At 40.2% G+C, this 16,758-nt stretch overlaps 1 protein-coding gene across 1 annotated transcript in view; it reads right to left on the minus strand.

The window, feature by feature from the left end:
• lrrk1 (leucine-rich repeat kinase 1) overlaps positions 1–16,758 on the minus strand; it is a 111,318-nt gene that overhangs the window by 12,503 nt on the left and 82,057 nt on the right. Inside the window, exons 29-35 of the mRNA XM_073464207.1 lie at positions 16,452–16,589; positions 11,333–11,527; positions 10,767–10,918; positions 10,076–10,193; positions 9,014–9,130; positions 3,844–4,041; positions 3,504–3,718 (exon numbers count right to left, since the gene is read on the minus strand). Coding sequence (XP_073320308.1) covers positions 3,504–3,718; positions 3,844–4,041; positions 9,014–9,130; positions 10,076–10,193; positions 10,767–10,918; positions 11,333–11,527; positions 16,452–16,589 — 1,133 coding nt within the window. The remainder of the gene's footprint in view (positions 1–3,503; positions 3,719–3,843; positions 4,042–9,013; positions 9,131–10,075; positions 10,194–10,766; positions 10,919–11,332; positions 11,528–16,451; positions 16,590–16,758) is intronic.

Raw genomic sequence — 16,758 nt, forward strand, 5'->3', positions numbered from 1 at the left:
GCTGCCCCAATAAGTCTCTAAGACTCTCCAGCTGATCCAGAACGCTGCTGTATGTCTACTGACAAGACCTAATATTAGAGATTATATGTCTCCCATATTAGCCTCTCTGTACTGGCTTCCTGTAAAATGCAGAATAGAATTTAAAATCCTTCTCCTCAGATTCAAAGCCCTTAATGGCCAGACACCAGCATATCTTAAATAACTCATAGTACAAAGCTTCACACTGCAGAGGGGGACTAGGTAAGGATGCCCACTCTCCCCCTCATTATTCATCATTCTAATTGAACAATAGCTGCAGTCAATCGTCAGAACACCCACATCAATGGAATCCAAACACTCAACGCACATGTTAAGATTAGTCTGCCGCTGACACAGTATATTGCTGTTTTTACAAAAACTCTCACTCATCATTACCAGAAACAATTAAACTCATAGAAGCAGACTCAAATGTTTTGATTACTCCACTTAACTGGCAAAACTCCTCCATCCTTCTATTGCATAGTAACAGCTGGGATGTGGCAGCCTGAAAACACCACCTAATGGAGCTGCTGAGCTGAACCTATTTTTTAATAGGTTCCACACAAGCCCCACCCCTGTGAGCTCAGACAGCGTCTCCACCCACCACCTCAGCCCCCATTCAGACCCCTGCTGGAGACTCTGCTCTCCTCCCCATGAAGGACTTCTGGAAACAAATATGCCAAAACTTTTATCTCATGATAAAAATTCAAATCTACAACATACAATATTCATATCATAATATTATTTTTCTTTTACATTACTATTGTATTACATTCCTATTGTTATATTAATATATATGATGTACTTACTAAATTATACACAACTTATATGCCTATTTAATCATAGTGGTGAAGACCAAATAATTATTGTCTATAGTTATATATTTGCCTTGTTTTAATATTACATTTACTTTATATTTACTTTTAATTATTATTATTATTATTATTGTTATTTTCACTTTAGTTTCTAATATGTAATATTACTGTATGTTATTATTTTGAATGTTAGAGATTGATGATATTGATGATAATGAATTATTATTATTATTATTTTTAAAGTACAGTATTTTAACTTTACACAAACAAACAAAACAAAACACACAGCACACTAGCAACATACACCATACTGTTACATCACACAACACTGTTATCTCCCAATTCGTTGTCGCAAACACACACACACCAATCTGTGCATGTTCATGTCTCATTAATAAATGTTACTAGGGGTCGACCGGTTTTTCCGAGACTGAAAAACGATATCTGGGACCGATATTCATTTGCAGTAAAAATTAAAATCTTTGTATCAAAATTTTTCAATAGTACAAAGTACAATTTACTCAAGTAATGTTCTTGAGTACAATTTTGAGGTTCTTTACTTCGGTATTTCCATTGTCTGCTGCTTTATACTTCCTCTCCACTACATTTATTTGATAAATTTAGTTACTAGCTACTTCGCAGATTAAGATTATTCAGTGTTTATGGGCTATTAATTGTGACGTGTTACAATCAGATAGAGATGTGGGCGGGACATTGAGTGAGAGGATGTTGCGTCAGAGCCAAAGTAGCACATTTTTAAATTAAACTATGTTACCGGCAATCTGACAGAAAAATCACTGACTACAATGATGATACTACAATATCCCAGTCAATTCTTAAAATCTTGGGTCATCACCGATATTGATATTTGAGAGTGAAAAAAAACGTCATATTGATGCACAGACCAATATTTGTTCATTTTTAATACTTTGACAATAGCTTATTCTCTTTCTTGTTGAGAGTTAGATGAGAGAATTAATATTACTCTCATGTCTCTACAGTAAATATGAAGCAACAGACAGCAGTTGTTAGCTTAGCTTAGCATAAAGATTGAAAACGGGGAAACAGCTATATTGGAGTTATCCTTAGTAAACAAATTGGCCCTGAGGGGAGTTTCATATGCAAGATAACCAGTTAGACCAGGTTGACTTCAGTAAATTAGTACTCAAACAATTAAAAGTGTAAGATACAAACTTGTCAGCACACTCTGTTGAAGAAGTTTATTGAAAGAAGAAACTCCTTCGAAATGATCTCCACCATATCTGGAAATCACAGATATTGAAATGCGAAGCGTTTGCAAAGCACGCCCTGCCAGGAGGTTTCTAGGTGTCTGCTGGCACCAGAAGGACAGAAAGAGACAGAGGAGAGGAATTATACAAGTTAAATTTCCAGGGGTATAGTGCTATTTGTAGTACTGGAGGGCACCTAAGAGGTGATGGCCGCTGGCATGCACGCACACGGTTGCTTTCTTTTTAAGAATTAACAATTAATTCACATAGACTACCGGGCAACTTTTAAGGTGGGACATTTTCTTGCATGCAGGGTTGTCACAATAAATACATAAAAACTGAGGTCATGCATACTAGAAGGCGCAGCACTAAAAAGGAATTAGAAAATATTGTTATTAAAAATAGATTTAGCAGCACAATGACCTAATAAGACAGATCATTTATGAAAAAATCAGAATTATGAGTTAGAAAGTGAAAATTCTGACTTTTGTATCTTAATTTTGACTTAATAATTATGACAGTAACTCATACTTTACCCAGACTTTCATCTCAAGCTAATCAAATTTAAACTTTTTAATATCATAATCATGACATTTTGTCATATCTATGATTTTTTTCCCATCATAATTTCAACTGTTTTTTACATCTCATAACTATGACTTCTCATCTCATAATTTCTACCTTTTATCTCATGATTATGACTGTGTCTCTCATACTGTGTATGACTGTAATTATGACTTACCATGGGAATATTTATTCATCAAGCTTAGTTTTCATCTTATCCTTCTCTTGAACGGGCGGTAATGGGTAGTGTGACTGCAGCAGGTAAGACGATCGTTTACTCAAAGCTGCTGCTGTGCACTGTAACTATTGTCATAATGTTTGTGAATATAAGAAAATGCAAAGCCAATCCTATTAGCAGATTGGTTTAGGGAGGCCATCAATCAGTTGACTGTATGTGAATACTGATTGATCTGGCTACCTGGTAGAGCATGTGCCCAAAGGAGGCTGAGTCCTCATCAGCGGGCCAGACTGGCACTTTCTTGCGGCAGTCTTGTACATTAAGGGTGCTTTGAAACCTTACCTCTTTGGTCTGGTTAAAATGGATCATGGTGTGTTTGCCCGATTATTTTGGTTTGTTTGGGCCAGTGTGAAAGCTGAAGTCAATTGAACCCTGGTGTAAAGTAACAGGAATGATACTGCTTGAAAAGGTGGGTCCTTTGTGGTGTGAAAGCAAGCAGACCAAGCATGGGACGTTTGATAATAGATATTCGATTCTAACAGAATTTAAAAAGCTAAATTACTAATCCATGAAAATTCAGTGTGAATGGGAACCAGACCAGAATTAAAATGTGACAATGTATCATTCTTTTGTTTGGTCCGGACCAGACCACCACTAAACTGATCTACAGGTGCGAAAACATCTTAAAACTCCACTCACCAGTACTTGGCACACAGCTGATAGGAGGCAGCATGGTAGAGCAGAAGGGTGTTGATGTGGTCATCCAGGAGCCACACTGCCTCCTCTCCCCACAGACTGAAGCTGGTTGTCATTGATACAATAGACGATGGTGGGTCGTAGGGCTCCAGCCTTCGAACTGCCTGAAGACTCAAACAGTCGATGACCAGCACACCCGGACCATTCGAGAACCATAACTGATAAACACACATAAAGTTATGACATGGGTTTGATTTAAGAAGCCATGATGTCTTTCAATTCATTTACCTTCTTAGTGACTTATCAAACACAACTTTATGATCAGTACTAATTCTGTGCTCACCTGAGAGCCGCTGCTGACCAGTGCCATGCTCCTGACTGGGTAGGGTCTCTGTCTGGGATCTGAGTCCTTCAGACCAAACACTGTCTTATTGAGGGTGTGTGAACACAGATAGGTCTCCCCCTCCACAGGGAGGTCCTCCACCAGGCTGTACGCTGCCACCAGGCCATCAGACATCCCTGCAAACACTCTGGCCAGACTCTGAACAGGTGAGGAAGAGACATCTTTATGTATTTTAATACTCTGCTTAAAATCAAAAAAGGTAATGAAAAGTAGTGTCCTATCTTAGTGAGCCAACCAGTGGAAAACCATCACCCCAGTAATAATGTCTCCATTTTTACTGTACTATTGGTGCAAAATGATTCTTCACATTACAGTGTAATAGAGGGAAATGTACTTGTCACAGCAGTACAGGAAATACTCTAAAGCAATAGGAAACAGGCCTAAAACAGCAGTTAGTTGCACAGTAATAATGTGTAGGAAGAGGAGTGTTCAACTGATTTTTGGCCCCACCGACAATACACTGGATATTTAGTTGGAATCCTCATAAGATCACATGCTGTATACAAATGGATTAAAGCCGTTTTCCCCCGGCCTCAAGGGAAAACATATTTTTCATAGATTGATCTGACATGAAAAAAACGCTCAACAACTTCAAATTGTCTCAGTGTTTCTTGCTTTAATGAGTTGATTTATGTTTTTTTTCTGCAGAAGAGATAACTACATTTTAATGCATTACAGGCAAACAAAATGTGCATTTAATCTCTCTTTGTATTGACCCTTGTGCTGCTGTAGTCTTTACTTGACCCTGACACCATTTAGTTTAGTAATACTAGCAATATACAACTTTTCCGATTCAACTTATCATTCTGAACAGACATGACATGACAACAGCCATGTACAGACTGGTTACTTACAGTTGTGGTCAGAAGTTTACAGACACTTGTAATGAACATGTACATCATGGCAGTCTTGAGTTCCAATGATGGAATGAGTTGAACACATAATACTTTGTAACAAAAAGAATTCATGAAGTTTGGTTCAATAATATATTCATTATAAGGTCTTCTGAAAATGTGACCAAATCTGCTGGTTCAAAAATATTTATACAGTAATTCTAATATTTGGTTAAATGTCTCTCGGCCATTTTCACCTTAAACTAGTTACTTTTGATATCCATCCACAAGCTTCTTTTAGTCCTTAGTACAGAATAGGTTTGTGAACTTCTTGGCATGGACCTGTTTCTTCAGTACAGTCAACATGTTCATGATGTGGTTTAAATCAAGATTTTGGGAAGTCCATTCCAAAACCTCAATTCTAGCCTGATTTAACAATTACTTTACCACCTTTAATGTGTGTTTGGGATCATTGTCCTGTTGGAACACCCAACTGCACCCAAGAGCCAATCTTCTGCTGCTGATTTTAGGTTTTCCTGAAGAATTTGGAGATAATCCTCCTTCTTCATTATTCCATTTACTTTCTTTAAAGCAGCAGATCCACTGGCAGCAAAACAGCCCCACAGCATTATACTACCATCACCATGCATGACAGTGGGTTTGGTGTTCTTGGGGTTAAAGGCCTCACCTTCTTACTCTACCAAACATATTGCTGCTCATTGTGGCCAAACAACTCAATTTTTGTTTCATCTGACCACAGAGTTTTCCTCCAGAAGGTTTTTTCTTGTGTTTTCTTTCTGATTGTGGCAGTGACACAACTATGCCAAGTTCACATGGGAAGATATGAGAGGAGAAAGTCTGCCCTTCTTGGAATGTGCAGTACACATATCCTACACACACAGATCAGTACTTGCTGTTTGACTCTCATCACCCACTGGAGCACAAGCTGGGTGTCATCAGAACCCTAAACCATCAGGCTGAGACTGTGCCCACAAAGACAGAGGGGAAGGAGAAGGAACAGAAGCACATCAGGGAGCACTTAAAACCTGTGGCTGCCCAAACTGGACCTTTGTCAGAACCTCGAAAAGATCCAGAGCAGACAGAGAGGAGGAAACGAGAAAACGTAACAACATCGCCATTCCTTATGTCTCAGGAACATCTGAGAAACTCAGGAGGATCTTCAATGAACATCATATCCCAGTTCACTTAAAACCTACCAACACACTGAGGCAGAAACTTGTCCATCTAAGGAAAAAACACCCAGGCATAAACAGAGTAATGTAGTTTATGCTGTTCAATGCAGCCAGGACTGCACCGATTTGTATATTGTGGAGACAAAACAACCTCTCCATAAACGAATGGCACAACACAGGAGGACCAACTCCTCAGGTCAGGACTCTGCTGTCCACTTACATCTGAATGAGAAAAATCATTCCTTTGAGGACAACAATGTAAACATCTTGTCCAGAGAAGACAGATGGTTTGAAAGAGGAGTAAAAGAATCCATCTATGTCAAACTGGAACGACCATCTTTCAACAGAGGAGGTGGCCTAAGACATTACTTATCACCCACCTACAATGCTGTTCTGAGTTCCCTCCCCAGACAGCTTAACAACCATTCACACCTGGGTTCATTTAGCCTTAGAAACCCACATGAAGGCCGGTTGGATCAACGACCCACAAGTGGCCCTAACAACTTTGAAACTCAGAGTTCACATGTGTCCTTAACAACTCTGTAAGGACACTCCCACACAGAGTTTAAAAGCCTGCAACTCCCCTCCAGTTAGTTGGAACTGAAGAAGCCTCTTGGATGAGTGAGAACCTTCATCAACAACTGTGCCATGCTCTTCATACTTGCAAACAATTGTTTGCACAGTTGATCTTGCTGTTGCTCACCAGCTTCTCGAGCTGGTTGAAGGTTTATCAAAGATGATAAATTTCAATCCAGTGCCCGTCAAAAACTTAGCGCTGAGACGGCTCTGCTTAAAGCAACAAATTACATTTTCATGTGTGCAGGTAAAGGGGATTCTCCATTTTAGTTTTATCAGTCGCCTTTGATACCATTGATCATGCTATCTGAATTGACAGATCAATGAACTGGGTTGGCATCTCTGGTACCTCACTGAAATGGTTCACATCATGCTTATCTGACAGACACTTCAATGTTCACATTAACCACTACGTGTCTTCCTCCGCTCCCCCCCAAATGGTGTGCCTCAAGGGTCAATATTGGGTCCAATTCTGTTCTCCTTATATATTCAACCGCTTGGTGATCTGCTGAACTCTGCCTGTTTCGTCTAGAATGAAATATTGTAATGCCTTGTTTTCAGGTCTGCCACATGCTCCAAATGGTTCAGAATGTTGCAGCTAGAGTATCAACAAGAACAAGAATATTTGATCATACTACACCAATCCTAGCCTCACTTCATTGGTTCCTATACATGTCAGATCAGACTTTAAGGTGCTGATGACCAACAAAATTGTAAACAGGCTTGCCCCTTCATACCTGTCCGACTTCATTAAACCATATTATCCACCTTGTATATTACTCAGAATTCATGGCTCCTGACTTCCCAGGCTTCCCAGAGTTAAAAATAAGTCTGTTGGCTGCAGGGCTTTTTCCTATCATGCCCCCTTCCTCTTGAATAACCTTCTTGCTGACACTAGACAATAAGACTCTATTGAGGCCTTTAAATCGATACTCAAAACGTAGTGCTTTGCCTTAACCTTTAATTAGTCTTTGATTGCTCAGCCCTCAAATCTGTTTCCATTACCTTCTTTGATGGGTTGGTCTCAGTGAGTCTCTTAACCTTAATATTAGGGCACACTCACACTAGGCAATCCATACTGTATCCTAGCAGGTTTGACCCCCAAAGTCCAGTTTGTTTTACTAGTGTCAGTGCTCCGTACTGTGCACGGTACACTTTCTTGGCCCTGACACGGTTGGAAGAGGTGTGCTTCAGCATGGTACAGTTGCTCATGCACAAGCGCAAGTACAGTCGCGCGTATTATGCCACCTTGCATAATCAAGGAATCCAGGAATGTGAGAGGCCGTCTATGACGTAAACAACACAAATAAGCCACAAAAAAAGTAAAGTAAAGTAAGTCATGTTCTCTGTATTGTTCTCCATGGTGCTGCGACCGTGCTTCATATGTACAATGGGTAGGGGTTCTGCCGTAGATCCACATTCTTCACATATATTTTATATATACTTCTATCAGATATTCCGTCAAATAAAAACTGTATACACGGAATATCTATTGCATGTCTGCCCATTCTGGGAGAGGTGTGATCTCTGAGGCTCTTCCTGAGGTTTCTTCCATCTTTTTTTCCCCTGTAAAAAGTGTTTTGATTTGATTATAGGATGTTTTTCCTTACTAGAATGGAGGGTCTAGGGACAGGGGATGTTGTTCACTGTATAGATTGTAAAGACCACTGAAGCAACGTGCTTGTGATATTGGGCTATATAAATAAAAATGATTTGATTTGATTTGATTTGATTTGATACGATACGATACAGGTATCACTCAGCTCTCATTACCCCAGTTCTTGCCTCCCTTCATTGGCTTCCAGTAAAGCACAAAATCAATTTCAAAATTTGATCAATCAGATATAAGGCTCTGCATGGCCTGGCACCTGCATACGTAACAGAAATACTGAGCCCTTATTCTAGTGGTTGTCTTCTCCGGTCATCTGATCAGGGCCTTTTATCTGTTCCCCGTTCACATTTCAAATCCAGAGTTAACCCTGCTTTTACGGTGGCAGCACCGAAACTTTGGAACAACCTTCCCCAGTCCATTAGATCTGCCGAATCTGTGATCCGTTTTAAACAACAGCTGAAAACTATATACTTCTATAGGTTAGCATTTCCATAAATTCCCCCAGCTTTGCCTCACTTGACTCTTGTGTTTGTATGTATGTATGTATGTATGTATGTATGTATGTTTGTTTGTTTGTTTGTTTGTTTGTTTGTTTGTATGTATGTATGTTTGTATGTATGTATGTATACTGGGTTTTGACTTTTGCACATTATTATTAATTGGAGGGAACAAATTACCAATTTGGATAAAAATCATTTATGTGCATAAAAGATAAAGCACATTTATCCTAACAGCTTACTAAATAAGAACAGTATAGTTTACTCAGATCTTTTCTGGGTAATACCATCTATTACTTTTAGCCAACAGGTTCAGCCTCACAGAACTGACACAGAGATGAACAACACAGATATATAGTACAACATCTTTGTGTGTGTGTGTGTGTGTTGAGACCTTACCTGTTCTCTCTCAGGAACAGGGAACATGCAGGTGATCACAGCTGGACTAGAGAACTGTTTCTGGGGCTGACTGAGTGGACACATGTCCTTCAGACTGTAGACAAACACTTCCTGCTCCTATCACACGAACACACAAAAACGATAACACAATAATGAACACACTGTGTGTAAAACTCCATAAGATACATGTATAATTCTGTTCACATCATTATTAAATGTTCTCTATGGATGTTCCATCATGAAAAACTCACTGTAAGGAGCTGGGTCAGAGTGAGGTTAGCCTAGCTTAGCAAGACTGTAAGCAGGGGAAACAGCTAGCTTGGCTCTGTCCACAGTTAAAACATCCACCAAGCAACAATAACACGGTGTACCTGCTTGTTCAATCTGAACAATAGGAAAACAAATATTTGGTGGAACTATGTTGAACTCTTTTATCTACTATCTAACAAGTGTAGTCATTACACACATGATTTGTTGTGATGGCTCTGAACCAAAGACTACAAACAATCACAAACACTAGTCTGACAGACACACTACAGGACCCGTCCAGGCTCTGTTTTCTCTGGTTCCTTCTCTCTCAAAGGCTTTTCATAAAAATTGCTACAAGCAAAACTCTCTCAAAAGAAGTGAGGTTCTGAAAATATCAGATGAATTAACCAACAGAACCTGTTCAAGAGCACTCCCTGCTACAGGGTGTCTGTGGTCCAACTGTGTCAATGTGATTTTAACCTGAACAATGGGTCTCCATATTCATTGAAAAATGAACACATTCTAAATCAATTGCTTTCCAGGACATTTCGATTGATTCTCTAATTTTCCGAGGTAGCTTCATTGAAAAAATTCCAGGTACTCCAAGCTTGGAAACATGGAGTCTGCCATCATGGATATTCTGACTCATCCTCACTTTGAAAAAAAAAATGAATTGCCAAACATCAGTTGTATAGTCAGGTCATCTTACATGAACTATAGCCTAAACAGGTGCTGTAATATTTAATTAGAAATCAAGTATAATTGACATTAATTTGCATGAAAAAAGTAAAAGTGACTTCAGGTGGTGTGTACCTCAGTGGCCATCCACAGAGTGTTACCCATCTTCATCTGGCAGCAGATCCGACTGCCTGGACAGGACATCCTCCTCACCTCCATCTGACCCTTCTCTACATTTACCACACTGTAGTTCCTACAGAACACACACACACACACACACACACACACACACACACACACACACACACACACACACACACACACACACACACACACACACACAAGACAGTCAGTGTCTGAAACACTGAGTTAGAAAATTAAGTTGAATAATCAAGATATGGCACACACCCAACACTGCAAACATCAAGTCTGCAAACTTGCAGACTTTTCAAATCAATTTTGGATTTCAGGGCTTGTATGGAGCCATTTTATGTTTTTTCTGTTGTTTTCCCCATCCCATCTACTTTATTTGTTTAGCAGAATTCTGCAAGGCTTTTTTGAAGCTCCAGAAATGTCTGGATGACATGCAAAGAAACTTTGTCTGACTTTACTTTGGCAAGGGGATGAGTGGTTAATGACTGATTTTCATTTTTGTGTGAAGTGCAACTAACTTAATACTAAGTTGTTCTGGAGTTTAAAAGGTGCAGAGCATTCATGGTAGGTTAACTTTGTGAAAACATATATGACTAAAAAGAAAAAGATCATTTCCTGCATTAAAGCCAAATGAAAAGCAGTTGTTAGCTGTCCAAAGTGAAGAAAAACAAACCTGTCATCCTTGTCTCCGCTCCAGAACACAGCACTGTATCCCTGCAGCTGGGACAGGAAGAGTTGGGAGTGGCTGTCGCAGGACAACACATAACTGAGGCAGGGGAAGCTGGGCTCCTGCATCTGCCTCAGACACTGCATCGCCACCGGCCTCTGCGCACACGTGCACGCGCACACACACACACACACACACACACACACACACACACACACACACACACACACACACACACACACACACACAGGGTTAGTCTGATCTGCTGTTTGACATTTTTTCACAGGTTTTCTGCCCACAAAGATGACTTGTTTTGTTCATGGGAACACACAACCAAGCCATTAGGAAATGACCCCGGCTTCCTGTGGTGGTGAATGAGAATTTTTTTAGTATCTTTTAATGTCTTTTCTGGGGTCTCCAGCTTATCCTCTATCTAAGCCACACTGTTAACAACACAGTCAATCAGACTATTTCATACAAAGCAAAGCAACAAGGTACTTGTACAACCTTTGTTTTTGATTGGACACTTTGTTGGACAAAATTAAATTGCGTGAACAAGCGGGGAGGCTAACCTTCTCTGGCTTGGTGTCCCAGCATTCAGTCAGCAGGCTGTGGAGGCAGCAGAACTGAACCTCCTCTGGACTGCCCAGCACTGGCCGGATGCCTTTGGAGAGCTTCTTCGCTATCTGAAGCTGGTGTTGTCCCAGTGCTGGCCTGCGCCCAGTCAGCAGCTCATACAGCATCATACCATAGGAGAACATGTCCACCTTTAGGCAGTGATGATGAGAGAAATAACAACATCAGAACAACATCAGATTTCACAGTTACATCTGTCCTCAGTCACCCTTTGTGCACTGTTGTCACACATGAAATATTAAGTAATACATATCAGGAATGTAAAGAAGGCCAGTAAGACAAAGATGACACTGAAATGATACCTTTGGGAGCAATTGGGCACAGCAGAAGTAAACGTGATTAATCTGGTACCCCTGCATGTGTTGGGGCAGCGGCAGACATTTTTCCCCACCCAACCCTGTGACCTATATAAGAATTCAGTATTTGCTGCTTCTGAAACATATGCTAATTTTGGTGTGTCTTTGAGCATCCATTGCCCCTCAACAACTTTCACTTTCATGGTGAAACCTTGAATTCACCACGCTGCCACGGGCACAGTGTGCAACGTAAAAACAACATTTTAATGACTTGATAACCTCTCGCCCTCTCACCCTTAGTGCTCGGGCCCTACATATGAGGAATATAGCAAAATAGGATCATGGAAACGCTTTACTAAGAAACCTGTCCAAGGCCTGATGCCATAAAAACAGGTGTAAAACATACACATATGTGCCAGAACACTGTTTTGAAAGCTAAATGAAAACAATAGTCCCACAGTTATCAGTGATCATGTGTGAGGAGGTGAATGGCAGTGATGGCTTGACTTTTACTGATAATGGAGACACTGATTGGCAGATACTCAACAGCAACACGATGCTGGCTTATCCCGGCCCCCCCTGTTATCTCCAGGAGCTCATTCATCTGTGTATACTTAGGACTCTGATTGCCTTGGATTTATTTGCAATCCCCACGGCCCTTAACTTAGACAAACAATAGTGCACTGCCAAAAGCACTCAGCTACTTCTGTGGGGACATCACTAGTGACTCCAGATATACTGTCATGCCATAGCATAGCACAGACACAGTGGCTATGGAAAACTATGGCATATTCTTATAAGAAAGTCCTCCTGATCTCAATCTGATGAGTCTAGAACCTTCTCACTTTACACTTTATATCCTTACTGCAAAGACAGCCACATCAGCTGCTGTTGATTGCTGCAGGATTGAGTCTTTAAACCCTGAAATGAATTTGAATCATCTCAAAGTAAATGGCAGTTTTGAATGGGTTCTGGTTAGATACCTGAAATACGGTCTGTGGTCAGACAAGCTTAAGAGATTTTCTTGTTTTGTTCCCTGACATAAAGTACGGCAGTAAATACCCCAAGTACGTACTGAAACAAATAAAGACCCTACACTGCTTCATTAAGTTATTTTCCGTTATCTTAAATGAATACTGACATGAAGATGAAGTCACTGCAACCCGGTCAGCCCTCCCAACCTGGTCTTTGGTGAACTTCCCCTGGAAAACAGCATCTCTCTGTAGAGTCCGCTATTTACTGATGGTGATTGTGTGATGGAATTGAGAGCAAAAAATGTATCTTTGTCATTTTCCACGATGCATAGTGGGTCAGGATCCCAAAACAATATAACAGCACCCATAAGATTATTTTTTTGATTTATGGGTACAAACCTTGTGGAAGAACACAGATCTCAACGTTATGATTTGACGTTACAGTCACACCTCTTTTGGTTCTGCAATGCCAGCATGCTGTATGACATGACACATGCAGCGGCATGACATTTCTAACTGCAATAAACAGTCCATGTTTGGGATTCCTAATTGTCACTTAGCTGTGTTGATGTCCTAAACACTTCCTGCTTGTGTTACTGTATATTGTCCAGCTCTTCCACTGAAAAATAAATGTTCCATTTCTTGCCAAGATACTTGCAGCCGGCAAACACATTAACAGCCATTTTCATTTATTTTCCTATTACACTTCTCAGACCTCTCCCGCTCTCTCCATCATTAATTCTCTCTCCAGAGTCATCTGCATCTCATGAGAGCAGCTGAACCACATCAAATGGTGAAATTAACCCAAGAGAAGAGAAAAGGTGTTTGATTTGCTGAGGTCAGCAGAATCTGTGAGAGGGGCTGAGGAATATATTTCTGCTCCTCCACAGAGGCAGGGCCCTGTAAAACAGTAAGCCCTAGTAAAGCTAGCCTCCCTGGGGAGTCTAGGATCTCAGAGCAGACTGGGCCAGCTGTGTCAGAGTAACACGTTGCTGTGATCTGTCAGCACACAGATCATACATCAATTTGACTGGATTCTCAAACTCTAGAACTCAGTCAAGTAGATCAATGATCTGTTTGTGTACGCCCAATAATGTGGCCATTTTCTTGCTTCTGATGCTGATAAAAAACAATACACTATCCAATTTGTGTAACTGACAACTGTAGAATACAATACTTGACTAAATAGTCTTAGTTTGGTAATAGAGAGAAACTTGAACTGAGAAGGTGCATGGTTGTATTTTTCTGTAGGTGTAAAAGTATTTTCTTTCTTTACATTTTGTGAGTTTATTTTGTTAATTTTGCTGTGTTCATAATTGCATTGAAAGCTCAGAGAGCTTGGAGAATGTAGGAAAAGCCACTGACATATATCTCCCAGCCGAAATTCGCCTCTTGAGTTACAATGTGGTCTTATGAGACGGGACGGGATCCATGCTAACTTCAGGAGACACTTTGGCAATATCTACATGTTTTCTTCACATTCTGTTGATAATGTTAATACATTTTTTGGAATGTTTTAAACTAAATGAACTAATTCTGGCCATTTATCACAAATTACTCCTTTAAGTTATTTAAATAGTTATCAAAGATATATTCCGTTTCCCTCCACTCTAATGTGGGGATTTCATGTTTTTCTCTGTTTTATTGTTTTGTCAATTGGAAATCTTTTTATAGCACTTCACAGACTGACTAATTATTATATACTAATCTACAGATATATTATTCATTTCTTTCCCTCACATGCTCCTTCCAGTGTGTGTTCTTGTGGGTGTGGTGTCGCCGCTGCAGCAGAGGGACGCACATGTGAATCATCATCTGCCACCAGATCAGCCTGGTCTTCTCTTCACTCTGGTGCCAGATTGTTCCGTCTCATCCAGTGACTCTCCAGCGTACTCTCAAGTATCGAATTTTGTGGTTTTGATCTTGTGTGTGATTTTCCATGTCTTTGTGTGACGCTATTTTTCTGCTTGGCTCACGTGCAGATCTCTCCAGCGTCTCTCTGCTCAGCATTCAGCTCAATTGTTTTCACCTGCTCACCTGAGTATCCTGCACCTTTCTGGAAACCCAGTGAGACCTCTCGACCCTGACTCTCACCTCAACCAGCTCACCTGCCTGCCTTCGTCTTTGTCAAATTCCCTCATTGTGAAAATAAACCTTTTTACTCAACACCTAACCTTGTGTCTCTGCTTCTGGCTCCGCCAGCAACCAAACACAACCGTTTGCTCATTTTAGACTATTTTTAAGGAAAAGTTCTTATGTTTAAACAACTTTCAACATTTGAGACATTTGGTTTTGGAGAAAATGTTTTTTTTACGACAAAGTAAAGTATAGAGAAAGCATTGTTTTGGTATCTGTAGTGGAACTGACTGCAGTCAGGTCTTGTGTGGATCCAGAGCTATGCACTATACAGCTGTAGCAAACATGTATCTATCGCTTTTCTTCCTCCTTTCCCATTAAAGCAAACATGTGGAACTAATCAGACATTATGGCAACATGCTGCAGAGAGGAAGTAGCCAGCTAACTGTGAACCCTTTGGAGTGACGAGTCAAATAAATACAGAGGGTTTCAGGGGAAACTCCTTCCTTCCCAACACTTTCTGCTCATCCATCAGTGGGTCAAACTAATGTTAGCACTTGTGCCCTGTTACTGTTTCAACATTACCAGGCAAGGAATAAGTGAGTCTATACAGACGTTCAGAAGAAGGTAAAATGAATCACATTAAGGTAGAGTGCAGAGCAGCAGCATGGACAAAGTGGAGACCATAACAAGTGACCCCCTTTGGAATAAACTCCACTTGACTTTGTTTTGAGATAATCCTGCTGTCTTCAGTTTGGAATGCAGACAGATGTAGATTATATGTGCACTGTTGAATTTATGTCCTAACAGCACTATTCAAGTCTCATTTGTTTGTGAAAATCTTGATATTGATTTGGGGACAATGACATGGGTAGCTAACTAATCTTAATGGAATGGAAATGGTAACTGGTAATGGAAACTACTTAAAAAAAGGGTAGGCACACGGCAAATGATTGGACGAACCATCTGTCTATCACCATCTGTAACAAATAACTTAATAATCAACAGTAGTGGAGCACTACCACCAGCTAACCAGCTGGTAAATCAGTCTCTTACCAAAGCCAGTCAAGAGAAGAGTGAAAACATCTTCAGTTCTGTTCTTTGCTCTTCTTTCAATGAAATAATCTCTTCAGTTCTGATATAACTGATGCTAAAGCAGCATCTAAGTCAACCTCTTTGGGAGCAGCCATTGTTGTTTTCCAATGAATAGTTGCTTCTCCCTCTAGTCATCACACCTTAACCACATCCATAGCTGCCAGTAGTTCCTCAAAGGCTGCTGACTGGTTTGGCCCCTATGTTTTTGGCCACAAACGCTTAGCATGAAGCCTGGCAAGATGTATTTGCAAGATCACATGATAACTTGATCTCGCTAATCCAGCTGCCTCACAAAGTAATGAGTTTCCTTCTCTTTTTTGGTTTGTGATTCTGTGACTCAGCTGCTGTACTGATATTCTATTAGCATAACAAAGCACTCTACATATATACTAGTTGACTGTTCATACTTAATGTAAAAAATCTGGCAAGCAGTTAACAAGATATCTTGTTGTGTGTATTTATGGTCCTACAGACAGACAACACCAACCTTACAATACTCCTCACTGCTAATGGGGAAAAAGTGCACCACAATCAGCCCAACAATGATACAAGATTCAAACAATAAAAATGCTACACACATTACATAATGTGAGTTAAGAAGAGGTGGTCAGTACTTTCTCATCATATACGATGCCTGGTCGAATCTCAGGAGCCTGGTAACCCGGTGTGCCTTCCACCCCCAATGCCCCCTCATGGAAGGATTGTCGAGAAATGCCATAGTCAGACAGTTTAATGTTGACTGGATCTTTCTCCTGGAAGAAGACACAGCTGCGATGAATTATAGAAACAAATCTGTTTCCTCATAAAAAATAGTCTTTGCTCATATGTGTCAATTTTCTATTTATAACATTTCGGATGCCTGCCTTTGTCTTGGTAAAGGTGGACAAAAAAAAAATTCAAAAAAATTAATGGTTTGTTTAT

Source organism: Pagrus major, chromosome 4, assembly GCF_040436345.1.
Source record: "Pagrus major chromosome 4, Pma_NU_1.0".
Classification (NCBI taxonomy): domain Eukaryota; kingdom Metazoa; phylum Chordata; class Actinopteri; order Spariformes; family Sparidae; genus Pagrus; species Pagrus major.